At 46.8% G+C, this 18,135-nt stretch overlaps 1 protein-coding gene across 1 annotated transcript in view; it reads left to right on the forward strand.

Annotated features, from left to right (window-relative positions):
* LOC309551393 (lysosomal amino acid transporter 1 homolog) overlaps positions 1–17,868 on the forward strand; it is a 44,658-nt gene extending 26,790 nt beyond the window's left edge. The window contains exons 4-7 of the mRNA XM_082251967.1: positions 10,555–10,679; positions 13,334–13,429; positions 13,568–13,753; positions 17,663–17,868. Coding sequence (XP_082108093.1) covers positions 10,555–10,679; positions 13,334–13,429; positions 13,568–13,753; positions 17,663–17,764 — 509 coding nt within the window. The 3' untranslated portion in view covers positions 17,765–17,868. The remainder of the gene's footprint in view (positions 1–10,554; positions 10,680–13,333; positions 13,430–13,567; positions 13,754–17,662) is intronic.
* Positions 17,869–18,135: the final 267 nt, after the last annotated feature.

An 18,135-nucleotide genomic window follows, 5' to 3' on the forward strand; every position in this document is an offset into this window, starting at 1 on the left:
GTCACCCTGCTGTGTCTGCGACTAAGTGCCCTGAATCCTCAGATAGTGAGGATTATTCTGCACTTCTGTAACTCCCCAGAAAAAGGCTCTGGTGGTCGCACTGATTGTATCTGTGCTTGAGACTTTTAGGTTGGAGGGACACAGCTATAGGTGCAGGTTCCCTTTGGCACAAGCCATCCAGAGCGGCAAATTCGTTTTCTTTTCCCTCCTATTTTGGCAGAATTGTCGCTGAGGAGTTTGTGACGACCAATGCTTCCCATTGGGGTCCCTAAGCAAGTTGCTAGGCGATACCCCTATGAGGAATCCCTTTTTAAGAAGTGGACTATTCCGCAGGTGGTGGACCCTCCAGTTTCCAGATTAAGGAAGGCAACCATGATTCCGGTTTTAAGAGTCCCCGGCCTTTAAGGACCCAGCTGACAGGAAGCCGGAGGCAGTGGCCCGCAATTTGTACACCCTGGCTGGTTCGGCACTGAGACATATTCACCATTGCCCTGGTGTCGCAGACTTTGACTGAGTGAGCTAAGCTTTTACGCCGTGACCTGAAGGCGGGGGGTAGCTTCCCCCTGCCTTTGTTGAGCTGGTGGACCTGCTGGTCCAGGGGCTGCACTTTATCTGTGGTGCCTTTTTTGGATGCGGCTACCCCTAGTGGCTCGGGTCTGTTTCGGCAGTGGTCCTTTGGCGTGTCTTTTGGCTCAAATGCTGGTCTGCGGACCAGACTTCTAACCAGATCTTTCCTTTTGATGAGATCGCCTGTTTGGTGCTACCCTTGATGACATCATTAAAGGTCTCACAGTGGGGGAAAGAGTACCTTTTTCTTCTGTAGGCTATTGAGGGCAAGGACCCTCCATTTGTAGATGTGGGCCTTTCTTCTCGGCTCATAGGAAGTTGTTTCGTACCTCCAGGATAGACCTACAAGGGATCAGAGCCCTTCGGGGCCTCCTCTGGAGGATCCAAGCGAACTTGGTCTGGCAAGTCAAGTGCAAGCTTCTTTAAAACTGTGGACAAGGCCCCTTCAGCAGGAAGGTGCGCTTCCACCTGTATCTGAGGTGGGGGTATAGCTTCACTGGTTCCCGAACCCGTGGACTTCCCTGGTATGAGAACAAGTGGGTCCATGAGGTCATTTGGTCCGGCCACATATTTGAGTTTCTTACCCTCTGGTAAGGTTTTGCCTTCTGATGTGCGACTGTCCCAGGTCTGCTTACAGGCTCTTTTTTGGGCTGTTCAAGACCTTTACGGGTGATAGTCCCAGTTCCGACTTTGGAATGCTTTCAGGGGTTTTACTGTCCCTGGGAAGTGAGGTCCAGAATTGGACATACCTGCCTTAAGGCCCTGAACTGCTTTGTGCGGGCGCAGAAGTTCAGATTAGAATCTGTTTGCACGGGTGTGGCTTTCCTGCATCAGGGGGATTTTCTTGCCTCCATCAACATCAAGGGTGCTTACCTTCACATTCCAATATGTGTTGGTCTCTAGCGCTTCTTCCGCTTTGTCATGGGAGAGGAGCATTATCAGTTTGGCGTTTTACCCTTTGGTCTTCCCTCTGCTCCTCGGGTGTTCACAAAAGTGTTGGCTCTGGTGCTTGCATTGTTATGCCAATGGGGGATCGCGGTACTGGGCTACTTGGACATACTCCTTCTGTGAACGAAGTCTCCTACTGCTCTGGTGGAAAGCCTGGAAATCGCCATAAGAGCTTGAGGGAGATTGGCTGAATTCTGAATTTTCAGAAGCCTGCTCTGATTCCGTCCACAAGCTGGACTATCTGGGTCTGACTCTGGACTCGGCCTTAGCCAGAGTGCTCCTTCCTCTGGACAAAACTACAGGCTACAATTTGTCTTCGGCTGTCCAGCAGATGGTCATCCCTCCGGACTTGCATGCGGGTGCTGGGCCTGATGGTGACTACCTTTCTAGGCAGTTCCTTTTGCACAGTTCCAGAAAAGGTCTCTGCAAGGGAGATTCTGCCCAAATGGGACCAGAATCAGTAGTCTCTGGTTCCTGCCCTTGTATTGGACAGTGGTAACCACGGATTCCAACCTGTCCGGTTGGGGAGGTGTCCTCTGCAAATATTCTGCTCAGGGGATCTGGACACTGGAAGAGTCCAGACTACTGATCAATGTCTTGGAACTCTGAGTGATCAGACTGTGCCTGGAACATTGGACAGATCGTCTTCAGGGATGTCCAGTGCGTATTTAATTGGACAATGCCACGGCCGTGGCTTATGTCAGTCACCAGGGAGGGACACAAGAAGTGTACTGGCAGGTTTGGAGGTAGCCGGCATTCTAAGGTGGGCAGATCGATTTGTTCCAGCCCTCTGTCGTATACATTCCCTGAGTGGAAAACTGGCAGGCGGATTACCTTTTTAATAAGCAGGCATTGGACCAAGGGGAGTGGTCCCTTCATCCGGAGGTGTCTCCGGTGGGGCATCCCCGAGGTGAATCAATTGGCTTCCTGGCTCAACCGAAAGGTGCAGATGTTTGTGGCTCGGTCACAGATGCACTGGTGGCCCCGTGGGGTTAGTATCGTCTGATTTTCGCCTTCCCTCCTTTCAAGCTTCTGCCAAGACTTCTACGCAGGATCAAGGCAGAAGAGATTCAGGTCATCTTAGTGGCCCTGGACTCACCTCAGCAGGCTTGGTACGCGTATGTGGTGCTGCTGGTCGCCGACGTTCCTTGGAAGCTTCCTCTCAGGGAGGATCTGCTGTCCCAAGGACCAATCTTCCGTCCTGCATTACAGTCGTTAGCCTGTGTTTTCAAGGCTGTTAAAAGCTAGGAAACCTACTTCTAGGAAGATCTATGGTAGTAAGTGGAAGATGTACATTACGTGGTGTGAGTCTGTTGGGGTTCATCCTCGCTCTTGTTCAGTGGCTCAGATCTTTACCTTCCTTCAACGGGGGTTTGAGCAGAAACTGGCCTTGAGTACTATCAAAGGTCAGGTGTTGACCTTAGTGGTCTTATTTCAAAAGCCTTTGGCCACAAACTCCCTGGTGTATAATTTGCTTCAGGGAGTTAGGCACTTGACACCTCCAGTGCAGTCTCTGTTGCTGCCTTGGGACCTTGATTTGGTGCTCTTAGCTCTCCAGAAGCCTCATTTTGAGAATCTTCGGGAGATTCCCCTGCTTACGCTGTCCCAGAAGGTGGCCTTTTTGGGTGGCTTTCACCTCTGTGCGCAGGGTGTCGGAATTGGTGGCGTTATCCTGTCTTTCACCCTACTTGGTGGTTCACAGAGATAAGGTGGTTCTTCGCCCCTTCCAAAGGTTGTCTCTGATTTTCATTTGAATGAAGACTTTGTGTTGCCTTCCCTGTGTCCCAGACCAAAACATCTGAAGAAAATTCCCTTGCATGCCTTGGATGTGGTCTGAACAATTGGGGTGTACCTGGCAGCTACTGAGTCTTTTAGGAAGTCAGACTCACTATTTGTGTTCACGGATGGGCCTCGGAAAGGGTTTTCCCTCCCCTCTGTGGAGTTGTAATTCTGACACTGCTTGTAACAAAACGGAGTACCTATAGCAGAGAGAGGGAGTATACCCCCTGGGACTGCCCATAGGCAGAGCAAGACCTTCTTCCTTTTTTTTTTTTTTTTTTTTTGCCTAGGGTCCTACTACTGTAGGGGACAGTATAACCCAATGGTTATGAAGATCAGGAGCTGTGTCTGTCAATGAACATCAGAGAAATTGATTTTACGGTAAGTCAAAAATCCCATTATTTTCATTTGCATTTTCTTTCTTATCCTCTGAGGGTTCTAAAGGAGTCTTTTATATCTTATCTATATCTTATATATATATTTTTTTTTTTTTTTTTTTGGTGTACAAAACTGAGGCATGCTGAGAGAAAGTGGAGTTGCCCTGGACTTTTTTTTTTTTTTTTTTTTTTTTTTTTTTGTTTTACCTTCTCATAGGTGGCAGGATAACTGGACAGTCTCTGAATTCATGTGTCCCTCAACAGACCACAAGAAATTGATATTTTGGCAAGTACAAAAATCCCATTATCCACAAGAGAAAAATTGGAACAAACAGAATTTCTCTTATGTCCTCCGACAGTCGCCGCCCACTTCATATTCATCACCAATGGGGTTATGTCCTTTATTCCGTAGGAGTAGCTAGGCAATAGAATATGTTAGTACAAAGACTTTTAACATATCCCACCCCCAGGGGGTGGTCCCCTCAGTACATAACCCTCCACTTCCTGTATCCAACTCAGTTTCATTTGTCTAGCTGTCAGGAGTAGCTGGAAGTTTCTGTGCTGGGGCACCTTGTCTCAGCTCTCTTTCCTTTCTTTGGATTTTATTTGAGTTTTTTTCTCTCTTTCTTGTTAGCTGTTATTTTACCAGCGTTAGTTAGTTCTTCTGATGAAGAGGATCATGCGGGCTGCGTCTCGGGCTGACCCCCCTGGTAGCAGGCTGTGGGTCAGTGGCTTCTCAGCCCGCCATCGAGCGTTCAGTCAGGTATCGCTCCTGAGTTATCTGAACGACCCATCCCTGTTCCGTGCAGGGATGCTAGGTGAGGTGGCTACCTCACTGGACGCTGTGCGGTTTCTCAACCCACCTTCTGATGCGTCCTGGATGCGACTCTCCCTGCCTCATGTGCAGCGGTTTTTTCGCCTGTGCGGGTCCCCCACGCCATGTGAGAGGTAAGTGCATTTATGTGGGGACCTGTCTGTCTGGGGGGTGTCAGTCTGGGACTGTGTACCTTGCCCTGTGTTCACACTATTACGTTTTCCCTATCTCTCACATTGCAAGCTGTGGGCTGCAGGAGGGGGGGCTGGCTGCACTCTGTGTCAGTTTTCTGTTTGTGTGAACGGCTGTGTGCTGTGGGGCTTGAGGTTCTCATGCTTGGGGCACATTACAGCGCCGCTGCGGCGGTTTACCATGTTCCTTTTTTTGGGCAGATGGTGTGTTTTACTTCTCCCTCATGGGGTGTGGGAGCGGCAGTTTCGGCGCCAAACGGCGCCATTTTGACTGCGATCGCTCCGGCCGCATGTTTTACATGCATGGCGGTCTTTTTCTTGTAGCCTCCATAGGCTTTCATAGAGCGCCCTGTATGCCAGCATTTCCTTTCCTTCAGGAGCACCGCAGGCAGCAGCAGCAGCACCGATCTCTCCAGGTTCATTTCTTTTTATTCCCTGTATCCTGCCTTGGTATACTTGTCCCTGTGGGGGTCCCTTGTGTGGGATGCTTGGTGTGAGTGGGCTACGATCGCAGCGCTCTCTTAAAGGGGCGGTCACCCATTTATTTTTGCTGTTACAAGGGCATGGATTTTCAGGAATACTAGTTTCCTGCCAATTTAGGGGGAAGCCAGGGGACTGCGGTTTCCCCCCCCCCCCGGGGGGGGGATTTGGCTGCGATTGTGGCTAGCCTTGCGACTCAGGTGCAAATGCTGGTGGTTGCTCAATCCTCTAAAAGGCCCAGAGTTTTCAATTTCCTCTGTTTTAAGAGGGTGATGGTACTGGGGCTGCTGGGGCAGAGATCTCCTTATCGGGGTCTCGTTCCTCCCGGGACCTTATAGGGTCAGTAATGGAGGCTGAGGTAGAGGGGGTTGATAATTCTCCCCCTGGCTCGTCTGAAGAGCTTGCGCTCATGGATGAATTGGTTGCTTCTATCATGCAAACTCTGCGTTTGGAGGAGGACACATGTCCTCCTGCTGCCTTGGCGGCTTATGGGACGCAGAAAAGTCGCATATCATCGCAGATGTTTCCATGCACTGATGATTTTCAGCGCGCTGTGAAAGAACGATGGCGTAATATACGCAAACCTTTTGCTGTGCCAAGTAGGTTCAAGCTGCGCTATCCTTTTACGCCCGCTACTGATGGGCGTTGGTGTGTCCCACCTCCGGTGGACCAGGCGTTAGCAGTTTTGAACAAGTCCACTGCGATTCCTGCTGCAGACACCCCGGTGTTCCGGGATGCCGCGGACAAGAGGATGGAGTCCTTTGCCCGTCGTACCTGTTCTGTTATGGGTTCTATGTTGAAAGCTTTATTGCTTCACTTATGGCGGCCCAGGCGGTCGCGAACTGGACGCAGGTGCTTAGGCGTGTCCTGGGGGCTGATTCTGCCCCCCAGGCGACTTTGGATATGGTGGATCAAATCCACCAGGGTGTCATGTATCTGTGTGATGCGGACCTGGATATGGTTCCGTTGGCTACACGTGTACACAGTGTGGCGGTGTTATCTCGCCGCCTGGTTTGGTTGGAGTGTTGGTCTGTGGATCAATCTTCACGTAGGACCTTGGCCAATCTGCCGTTTGATGGTTCTCGCCTTTTTGGCGAATCCCTGGATGCCCTAATTAAAGGGGTCATGGGGGGTAAGAGCACGCTCTTACCTCAATCCCACTAGACGAAGACGGCTCCTGGAAAACAGAATGATTTCTTTCGGCCCCCTCAGGGGTCCTTTCGTGCCTTTCGGTCACATTTTTGGGACAAGCTGTCCAAGGGTCAAGGCTCCCGCAAGAAGCTGTGGGCAGGTAAGCAAAGGTCCGGCCAATCCGGTTCTGCGGCCCACTACAGTGCGGCCTGAAGGGGCGCCCTCACCCACTTCACAGGAAATCGTTCGATCTGGCCACTAGATCGAGTTTCTCTCTCGGCCGGAGAGCAGATTTTTTCCCTCAAGTCTTCTGTTATCCCCGGAGCGTTTGCGGGACCTGCATCTAGCGGTGCAGGACCTGAGGGCTCAGGGAGTGGTGGTCCCGGGGTCTCATCGGGACAGATTTCGGGGGTTCTATTCCAATCTGCTCACCGTGCCCAGGAAGGAGGGCAAGGTGCGTCCGATTCTGGACTTGAAGGCGCTGTACCGCCTTGTGCGGGTGCGCAAGTTCCGCATGGAATCCCTGCGGTCGGTGGTGGCTGCCCTGGTTCCGGGGGAGTTCATGGCTTCCATCGACTTGCAAGATGCGTGTCTTCACATCCCGATTTTCGAGGGTCACCAGAGGTACCTTCGATTCGCCATAGCGGAAGATCATTACCGATTTGTGGCGTTGCCTTTTGGTCTCGCCTCTGCTCCAAGGGTGTTCACCAGAGTGCTGGCACCGGTTCTGGCTTTGTTGAGGGCCCAGGGCATTTCGGTTCTGGGGTATCTGGACGATATTCTGGTTCGGTCTGCGACCAGCCAGAGTCTGGAGAAGGATCTGTCCGTCACGTTGCAGACTCTGCAGAAGTTTGGTTGGACGATCAATTTTCCAAAGTCGACATTGTGCCCATCGGTTCGGATTTCTTACCTGGGTATGATTCTGGACTCTGTCCAGGCGTAGGTCTTCCTGCCGGAAGAAAAACTCGCAGCTCTTCAGGAGGCAGTCAGGTCCCTCAGGGATGTTCCATCTTCGTCCATTCGGACGTGCATGCGGTGTCTGGGATTGATGGTCTCGGCTTTCGAGGCGATTTCCCTTCGCCCAGTTTCACACGCGGGATCTCCAAGCGGAGATATTGTCCAGGTGGGACGGGCGTCCGCAGTCTCTGGATCTCCAGATGTCATTGAGTTCTCAGACCAGAAGGGATCTTCTGTGGTGGCTTCTATCCCCCTCAGTATCGGGGGGCAAGTCTTTTCGTCCCCTTTCGTGGACGGTGATCACCACGGACGCCAGCCTGTCGGGCTGGGGTGGTGTTCTGGGCGTTCTGTCCACCCAGGGTGTTTGGTCGACGGAGGAATCCTCCTTTCCGATCAACGTTCTGGAACTGCGAGCGATACTCCTCTGTCTTCGTCGTTGGACGGACAATCTTCACGGCTACCCGGTTCGGGTGCAGACGGACAATGCCACGGCGGTGACTTACATCAATCACCAAGGGGGCACCAGGAGTGCCCGGGCGGCTCGAGAAGTGGCCGCGATTCTGTCTTGGCCCGAGACGCATGTCCCGGCAATATCGGCAGGTCACATTCCGGGGGTGAAAATTTGGCAGGCGGATTATCTGAGCCGTCGAACCCTGGACCAGGGAGAATGGTCCCTTCACCCGGCTGTCTTCCAGATGTTGTGCGCGAGGTGGGGTCTTCCGGAGGTAGACCTGTTCGCGTCTCGTCTGAACTACAAAGTACCACGGTTCGTGGCAAGGAGTGCGATCCTCGGGCAGACGCGTCGGACGCGTTGGTTGCCCCGTGGCATCAGTACCGACTGATGTATGCGTTCCCGCCGATTCAATTGCTGTCCAGGTTCCTTCGCGGAACCGACCACGGTGATTCTTGTGGCACCGGACTGGCCTCGCCGGTCCTGGGACGCAGACCTCGTAAATCCGGCGATCGACGCCCCGTGGCGTCTGCCTCTTCGAGAAGTTCTTCTGTCGCAAGGACCGATCTTCCATCCTGCTTTACAGTCGCTGGCCTTGACGGCCTGGCTGTTAAAACCGAGGTCCTGAAGAACAGGGGTCTTTCCCCTGAGTTCATTCACACCTTAATAAATGCGAGGAAGTCTTCCTCGGGGAAGGTTTATTACCGTACTTGGAAGGCGTATTTTGCCTGGTGCGTATCCAGGGGTTTCTCTCCTGACACTTATTCGGTGTCTAGGGTGTTGCCCTTCCTTCAGACGGGTGTTGACCAGCGTCTGGCGCTGGCCACGATCAAGGGTCAGGTGTCTGCTTTGGCCATTCTTTTTCGACGGCCTGTGGCATCTGATTCTTTGGTTAGCACTTTTGTGCGGGGGGTACGTCATCTGATCCCTCCTAGGAGGGAACCTCTTACCCCTTGGGACTTGAATCTAGTTCTATCAGTGTTGCAGCGTGCTCCTTTTGAAAGGTTCAGGGAGATCTCGCTGTCTTTGTTATCCAAGAAGGTCGCCTTTTTGGTGGCTATCACCTCGACTCGACGAGTGTCGGGGCTGGCAGCCTTGTCCTACAAGTCTCCGTGTCTGGTTGTGCATTTGGACAAGGTGGTCTTGCGACCTAACCCTTCTTTTCTTCCAAAAAGGGTTTCGGACTTTCATCTCAATGTGGACATTGTCAAACCTTTGCTTTGCGCGAAGCCAAAGCATCCGACGGAGGTGTTGCTTCACTCCTTGGATGTTGTCCGGGCGATTAGAGTCTATTTCACATCGACTGAGTCTTCTCGCAAGTCGGATGCCTTGTTTGTTCTTCCGGGAGGTCCTCGGAAGGGCATGGCGGCGTCGGCTTCTACAATCGCCAAATGGATCAGACGGACCATTGATCAGGCCTATGCTTTGAGGGGGAAAGTTCCCCCTGTACCTGTGAAGGCGCACTCTACCAGATCTCTGAGTATGTCTTGGGCCTGTCGTCATGGGGCCTCTGTGGCCCAGGTGTGTGAGGCGGCGACTTGGTCGACCGTACACACTTTCACGATATTCTACAGAGTAGATGTTCAGGCATCGGCTGATGCTTCCTTTGGCCGCAAGGTTCTTAGTGCGGCAGTTCCCTAGAGCCCTTGTTACGGGTTCTTTGGCTTTTTGGGATTTTTTGTTTTTTCCCTGGGTTTTCTTGCTCCTGTTGAGCGAGTGTTTTGTTCTTATGCCCAACTGGTTTCCTTCCTTTGGTAAGGTTCCTTTCTCTGATGGGGAGACGGCGTTGCCTTGGGCGCGGCTGTGTTCTTCCCACCCCTTATGTTTACACTGCTTTGGGACATCCCCATTGGTGATGAATATGAAGTGGGCGGCGACTGTCGGAGGACGTAAGAGAAAACTGAATTTTTGTAAAATCTTACCTGTAAAATTCCTTTCTCTGAGTCCTCCGACAGTCGCCGCCCCCGCCCCTCTTTTGGGGTTTTGATGTACTCTCTACTGCTATTCCACTGAAACTGAGTTGGATGCAGGAAGTGGAGGGTTATGTACTGAGGGGACCACCCCCTGGGGGTGGGATATGTTAAGTCTTTGTACTAACATATTCTATTGCCTAGCTACTCCTACGGAATAAAGGACATAACCCCATTGGTGATGAATATGAAGTGGGCGGCGACTGTCGGAGGACTCAGAGAAAGGAATTTTACAGGTAAGATTTTACAAAAATTCCGTTTTTTACAAGATCTAACTGTTCGTGTGTGCTTGCTTGTTGACCTATTGCATGTTTTGTATACACTTCCATTCCCATGCACCTGCTTTCAATGCTAAATTTATTGGATATTATCAGATTTCACATTTTGGATTTAAACAGCTGAAAAAAAAAACTGCCCCTGAACACTACAGCCATACAGCTAGGTTTTAAAACCATTCTCAACCTAATTCTTTTTCTAAAAAGAAAAACATTTTATACTTGCCATGGTTTTGCACAAGGCAGCCCCGAAACTCCTTTTCTGGGGTCTCCTGTCAGCGTCTGTTCCTCCTCTTGTTCCTTCCCCTAGCAACCTGATTTGTTGTGTTGTCATCACTGCAGCTCAAAGGAACTTTGAATCAAGTTAGGTGCAGGATTGTGGACCTAAACCGCATCAGGGAGGCAGTAATCACTGGTCTCAAATAAGCATGTCCTATGATACTTAGATAATGCGCCCCATGATAAGCAACAACTTTGCCTTGCCAACTCCAATGTCTGCAGATTCTTACTCTGGAAAACTTTGCCAATGTTGAGTTTTGTTTTTTGGGGGAAGGGGGGGGGGTAGCTTGTGTTACCTTTTTTACAAATGTTTTAATTTATTTTTTTTCTTGCAGGTAGTGGAAGCCTTAAAGGAATGTGCATTGCTTGGGTCCTCCTATTTATTACATTGTCCATAATACTCCCTAGTCAACTGCTTCTGAGGAGCTTTGAGAAAACTGCAGATCTAGAAGTAGATCAGGTAACCCAAACCTAAAAGTGATACTGTTAAAGTATATTTACATCTTCTTCCTTCTTTTTTTTTTTTTTTCTTTTGATATAACAGTTGTTAAGGAAGTATTTCTTTAAATTTACAGATTTCCCTTTTGCTATAGAATTTTGGTGAAGTGTTCTGTCTAATGTCCTGTTCATGCCTAAAAAGGGCTATTAGAAAATACCCTTCGCAATGAAAACAATCTTTCAGTGGAACTGTCAACAAATGTGTTCTGCTTCACCTTGACAGATGAATCAGCAGTTGGAGATTGGCACAAGTGGTTACATTGAAACCTGTAGCAAAAAAACAGATTCAGAGTCAAAGGCACGTTTACTGTATATTAAAACAAAAATGAAGGTGGTTGGTTTTCATTAAAAAATGAATACATACATACATACATACATACATACATACATACATACATACATACATACATTCGGGATCGACTGATTATTTGAGGCCGATATTCACTTTTTTGAAGTAACAGCCACAAACTTGCTAATTATTGCTTTAAATGGTTGTGTGGTCAGATTTTTAAAAAAATGACCGTATTCAAAACAGCCAAACTTGGTGTTTAAAGCTTTTATAAGTGCAAAAGAGGGGTTTGGGGTCTTACATTCCTTGTGACTGCAATAAAAGTGATCAAATAAATAAAAGGACAGTATAAAAATCAAAACTTTTTTTTTTTTCGAATCAAAAAAAAAGATTGAGAAATCACACATTGAAACATACAAAACGCAGCCAAAAAGATCAGCAAAGAAGGCACAAATTGGTTTACAGATCCATCTAGCCAGGCACCCAGATCCAGGCATAGAGAGCGGCAATTCAGAGGCGAGGCTCACGGTGATCAAAGCAACAAACGTTCTAGTATCAGGTCCGTGGGAGCCATGCCAGGAGAATTCAGCCAAACCCCCCAGATCTTTAGGAATTTGGACGGGTAACCCCTGTGTTGGTAGATACATTTTTCCATGCGCAGAGTGGATCCTTACTGCTCCAACCACATCTTGCAGGTCAGGGGTTCTTGCGAAATCCACTGCCTAAGTCTAAGCAGTCGAGCCTGGAACAATGCCCGAGCCGCAGCCTCCCTTAGATATCTATCCTGAACCACGTGAATGTCCAAACCCAAAACCCTATTGACAGTGGAGGTCACAGCCGACCAATACCGATGCAACTTCGGACATCTCCACAATAAGTGTATTAAATCCCTCACATTCCTCTCACATCTATTGCACACATTGTCGGGTTGGAGGCCCATGGCATGAAGCCTCACAGGGGTATGGTGAACCCGCGGGAGAATGCACAGTTGCGAGACCTAAAAATCAAAACTTTAAATGTGCAGAATATCGGCAAATATCGCGCAGAATATCGGCAAATAATATCGGCCAGAAGTGTGGCTGAAAAATCTGTATCGGCCCTGAAAAACGATGTTGGTCGATCCCAAATATATATATATTTTCTATAATAGCAAGTTAGAAATAGTGCATGCATACACAATTGCAACATTATGGGGTTTATTTACTAAAACTGGAGTGCAAAATCTGGTGCAGCTCTGCATAGAAACCAATCCGCTTTCAGTTATTTTGTCAAAACTTAATTAAATAGGCTGAAGTTAGATACTGGTTTGGCTACCATGCACAGATGCACCAGATTTTGCACTCTTCAGTTTTAGTAAATCAACCCCAGTGGGTGACTCTGAATCTGACCTGACCTTTGCCAAGCTCTAAAATTTAGGGTGGAAAATGTAACCTGTTCCAGCAGCTGCAGCCATTAATAGGGGGTGCAATGCTTTTTCTAGGTTTCTTGGGGGAAAAAAAAAAATAAAATAAGTTCTATATCCCCCCCCCCCCCATTTACATTTTCCTTGACTTGCACTTTAAACACATGTATGGTAAGCTTAAACGGAGTGATCATGGTACTGCATCTGACATTAACTTTCTCTTCTCTCTAGAAGGAGACATCTTTGTTAGGCATCATCCAGCATCTGCATCCTTAGCTGAGATGCTGGCTCAGTGATGACAATTATGTATATACGGTTACTTGCCCAGCTCATGGCTGTGTATATGATTGTCTGACACAGATCAAGCCCTGCTGCAGCCTAGTAGGCCCCTTTCACACTTGTTCAACCTAAAAGTTGCATGATTTTTCCGCAATTTTCACTGGACTTGAAGCAATGCCTATGTCTTTGGACCTCCAAAACGCATTAAAATCGGCCCAAAGTAGAGCAGAGACTACTTTGAAGTGGTTGCGACTTGAAGTCATACAGATATGAACGGTACTCAATGGAAATCATGGAGTATGACTTGTCATGTGACTTTGCAGTCCCAAATCGCAGGACAAGTCGCACAAGTGTGAAAGGGGCCTTACCTGTTGACTTGCTACAAAGTTACAATGTTGCTATCTGAGCATGGGGAGAAGGGGTATATACTGAGGAAATGGTTTCCTCCTGCCTGCAACAGGCTTATGACATGATCTCACCATAGGCAGGGTCAGGTAGGAGCTTAAAAAATGGTTTGTAATTGAATTGTTTAAAGGTACACCTCTTTTTAAAAATGATTGAGTTGTGTTTTTTATTTATATAGACTTTTAAAGTTACTGAAAGGTCCACTTTAATGAAAATATTAATGTTACTCAATTTATTATAGAAAGCACTTGGCATTACCGAAATGTCCGGATTCATTTGTGGATATGTTTCCTCTGTGTTTTATTTGGGTTCTCGTTTTCCCCAACTCTATAAAAATGTAAGTGTCTTTTTTACATTTTATGAGGTTCTTGCTCAGAATGGCTGGGTTGTATGCTGTGTGACACTTGTGATACTGTCATTCTTACATTGCTAATGTGAGTATACAGACTCCTATTTATTTATATTTCTTCTACAGTTCCAGAGGAAATCTACAGAGGGAACCTCCTATATGTTGTTTGTATTGGCAATGCTTGGAAACGTCACATACGGATTAAGTCTTGTTTTGAAGTTACCTGCTGTTCGACACACTAAGAACCAATATATTATGCACCATTTGCCTTGGCTGATTGGCAGCTTTGGTGTTCTTGTCCTGGACTTTTTCGTATCCTTTTTGTATGTGTAAGATAAATTGAATATATATTTTGCATACACTACATACTTGTATCAATTTGTAAATACATTTTAAGAGGAATCTGATGCTGCAGCGCTGTTAAGTATCAGAAAAGTATTTTTATTGCACAGGCTATTAAATGCATGCCTTTCTCCCAGTCAGGTAAGGGTTCATTCTGATTGTTTCTGCCAATATTCTGCCTGCCTTGTAAATAGTCTGTGGTGCCCTGCACGGATGTTTAGGGATGTAAAGTCTGTACTTGCATCTTTACATCTTTAACACTTTCATGACCACCTAGACCGGGGATCTCCAAACTGCCACCCTCCAGCTGTTGTGGAACTACACTTCCCATGAGACATGACTAGGCCATGATGGGATTTGTAGTTCCTGAACAACTGGAGGGCCATAGTTTGGAGACCCCTGACCTAGACCAACTTTAGCAGTGCCAGTTAAAAAGCAAGTAAACCCTAACAATGAACTTTTAGTTATTTGCTTTGTTTTGTCTGTTAAATATACAATTTATTGTTTGCTTGATAAAGCTTTACCTGCATTTTTAGATGGCATGGTAAGCTGTGTTCAGAGTGATTTTGGGAAGTATTTCTGAGCCCAAGCAGTGATGTTCATCACAGAATCATGCTTGTTTTTAATGTAGTGCAGTCTAAGGGCCCAAAGATCATGAGAATCCAGTACTGCGTTTCCACCTTGTCCCTTGCACACACAGATTTCTCCAGATTCTCTGAATTGTTTGATATTATGTACAGTAGATGATGATGGGTTTAAAGTGTTTGCAATTTTACATTGAGAAACATTGCTCTGAAATTTGCCAACATTTTTTTAGATGCAACTCTACAGATGTTGAACCTTTGTCCATCTTTTATACCTGCTCATGTTACTGACCTGTTGTCAGCTAACCTGACTAGTTGTGAATTGTTCTTCCAGTTCTTCCTTGTTAGTACCTCCTTACTTTGCCAGCTTTTTTTACTTCCCTGTCCCAATTCTTTAAAGCCTAGTACACACGCAACGAATTTCCGCCGACCGGTCGTCCGTCTTTTGTCCAGAGTGGTGTTTTGTTGGTTGGAATGTGCCTAGACTGCACACGAATTTTCCCGCACGACAAAATTCTACTTCAGAAGTGATGTCATGTGTTGGATTGCTTTCTTTGTGTTCTTTCTTCTCTGAGCATGCCCAGTCTTGCTCATAAGATTTTTCCCTGTCGAAATCTGTACTGACTGCACGAAAATCGGACGTGTTTTGACGGAGGACAAAAATTTAATAGTCAGCACACCAGATTTTTTTCGGCCGAAAAGTCGGAGTCGGTTGTCTGAAGCATCATACTAACAAGCCGAAAATCGGCAGATGGGTCGTCGGACGAAAATTCCCGGCCGAATTTCGACTCGTGTGTATGGGCCTTTAGATGTGCTGCTGCCATCAGTTTCAAAATTACCTTTTTTATGGTACGTTTTCTTAGTTTTAACATTTTGATATGTTTTCTGTTGTGAATAAAATAAGAGTTTGAGATTTGCAAAGCATCGCATTCGGTTTTTATGTAAATTTTTCACAGCGTCCCAGCTTTTTTTTTTTTTTTTTTGGAATTGGCATTGTAAAATGGTGCCATAAATATAAGCCTTTGATGTGCATGTGTGTTTGTGTGTTTTTTTTTTTTTTAAGACACTGCTAAACTTGGTTAGAGCAACTAGGCATCAATGACCTCTGGTTAAATATAGGCAACAAAGATGCCTCTTTTTTAAAGAGGTCCATCCAAACATTTTAAGAGTTGCTGTAGTCATCCAGAAAACAAGGTCCACTTTGTCCTGTCTTTCTAGGTGGTGTTGATCCTAAGCTAGCATGGTCAACGGCATGTCATCAGCCTCCTCTCCCCTTTGAGCATGCAGCTAATATGTACTGACTGGTATTTTTAATGATCATGAAAATACTTCAGTTTTAGAAAGACACAGAATCAACAAAACCAGGGCAGTTACTTGAAACTTGACTTAAAGTGTTGTTAAACCCACAACAGTAAAATCAGTGTGTATATGCAGTAAAGCATGCTTGTTATACACACTGTAGAACCTAAGGGATAAATCCTCTGCATTGTGTAAAAAGGCAGCTTGATCCTGTATGCACAGATCCTCCCCCTTCTTCCACTGACTCTAGAACATGTCCGGATAGGACGGAGCCTTTGGAGTCAGGCTGCAAATGCTCAGTTTGGTGTCTATTGCTTGAGAGGTTTTTTTTTTTTTTTTTTTCTTGGGGGAGTGCATGTGATCAGCACTGTCCAGACAGGTCAGGGGTCCTAGATCCTGATAGGACAGCAAATGAAGTAGGAAATCTCCTCTTACAAGCTTTAGCAGGAACTGATAGAAGTCACAAGGTTGCTTTATACTGCTGATGAGAAAAGGTATTTAGCCATTTAGTTTTACTAAATTAGTTGCATTTCCATGCACTGTGTGAGACCAGATATAGTGAATGCAGGGTCCTGGGTTTAGTTACATTTTAAAGCGAAACTTTACCTATAACCACTTGATTAAAAAAAAATAACATTCTTTTAGCAAGCAATATACATTACACGTTAAAAATTATGCTACAAAAATTCGTGTGTGCTGTAAATTGCCTCCAGTATTGCTCCAGTTTCTTCTTGCTGGAAGCCCAGAGCCCCTGAACAGCAGCAAATCCTAAAGCACGACTAAACATATCGATTTTCATTCCATGGAATGTAATTTGTGTCCTCAACAAAACTGAAAGAATCAAATGGCTGGTGTCCTAACTGATCATGTGCAGCGCCATGGCGGTTTCAGATCAAACTGAAGCAGCTTCCTTGGCTGTAAACGATAGGAGGGTTAATTCCACTTTAAAGCCTAGTACACACGGGCTGAATGTTGGGCGACCTTGGCCGGCCAACATTCGACCCGTGTGTATGGAAGTGGGTCCAACAGAAGCTGGCAGTTTGGCTGGCTTCTGTTGGACATGAATACTGGAAAATCAGAGGCCGACTGGCTCCCAATCAGTGCTCTCAGCTGATTGGGCTGAGCTGTCTTTAATCGAGGAAACTAACTCTACAAATTTGGCACTGCCTATAAAAGAGAGCAACTGAGCATGTGCAGAGCAGGGTGAGACAGTGTATTACTCGATTTTAAACAGTATAGGCACCTATTTTTAATGTTTTAGATAGCTATACCTGCAAAAGGGGCCACACTGAAGTGATCAATCAGGACATCATTTTCTGACTAAAGTTCCACTTTAAAGCAGTTGTAAAGTCAAAAGGTTTTTTATCTTAATGCATTAAGATCAAAAGCCTTCTGTGTGAAGCAGCCTCCCCAGAAGCCCCTAACACGTACCTGAGGTCCCCCTCTGTCCAGCGATGCCCATGAGTATCTCAGCCTTTCCGAGATTCTTCCTCCTGATTGACTGAGACACAGCAGTAGCACCATTGACTCCCCTCTGCTGTCAATCAAAGTCAGCCAGCCAATCAGGAGAGAGAAGTAGGTGGGTCTGGTTCGGGTGCTCCGTGTCCGAATGGGCACACAGAGCTGTGACTCGGCTCGGGTGCCGCCATAGTAAGCTGCTTACTGTGGGGGCACTCAACAGGAGGGAGGGGCCAGGATCACAGAAGAGGGACCCATGAAGAGGAGGATCCAGGCTGCTCTGTGCAAATCTACTGCAACAGCAAGCAAGTATACCATGTTTGTTATTTTTATTGGGGGAAAAAACGAACTTTACAATCACTTTATGTTCTGACCTGCCTCCTCCAATTTCACATCACTGTTGGTTGTTCGTGAGATCTCTCCTCATAATTTCGTGAGATCTCTCCTCATAATGTAGGGTGAACTTAAGTGTAGGTTCTTTTTAATACAGAACTTCTTGTGTGAATGTATACAGAGTACTTTCCTCAACAACGAGCAGATGACTGCACAGTTCATTTTATATCGAAAGCACAAGACAAGACAGTCCAACTTGTTGGCCCTGGAAGTGGAACCTTTGCTTGTAGATGAAGAGGAAACCTGAAGTCTCTCGCCTACTGGTGTATCTCATCTATATTTTTGTTTACATTTATTTCCTGTGTTAATAAACATATTTAGATAACTTATATAATTATTCAGATGTCCTATCAGAATCCCTTTGACTGAAGGGGTGCCATCTTCAAAAATATGTGTATATATTTTAGTTATATTTTTAAATTTCATTTTGGCAGGGATGTAAATATGCAAGATTCCTTGAGAAGAAAATATAGGCCTGTGTATATATTTTTAATTTATGTTAATGTTTAGACCCCGTTCACACTGGGGCGAGCCGACTTTGCCGGGCGACCTGTGAAGTCGCAGCTCGCACCGCGACCTAGGAGCGGCCGGCACGGACTTCATAAAATTGAAGTCAAT

Source organism: Pelophylax lessonae, assembly GCF_965119305.1.
Source record: "Pelophylax lessonae genome assembly, chromosome: 3".
NCBI classification, from domain to species: Eukaryota; Metazoa; Chordata; class Amphibia; order Anura; family Ranidae; genus Pelophylax; species Pelophylax lessonae.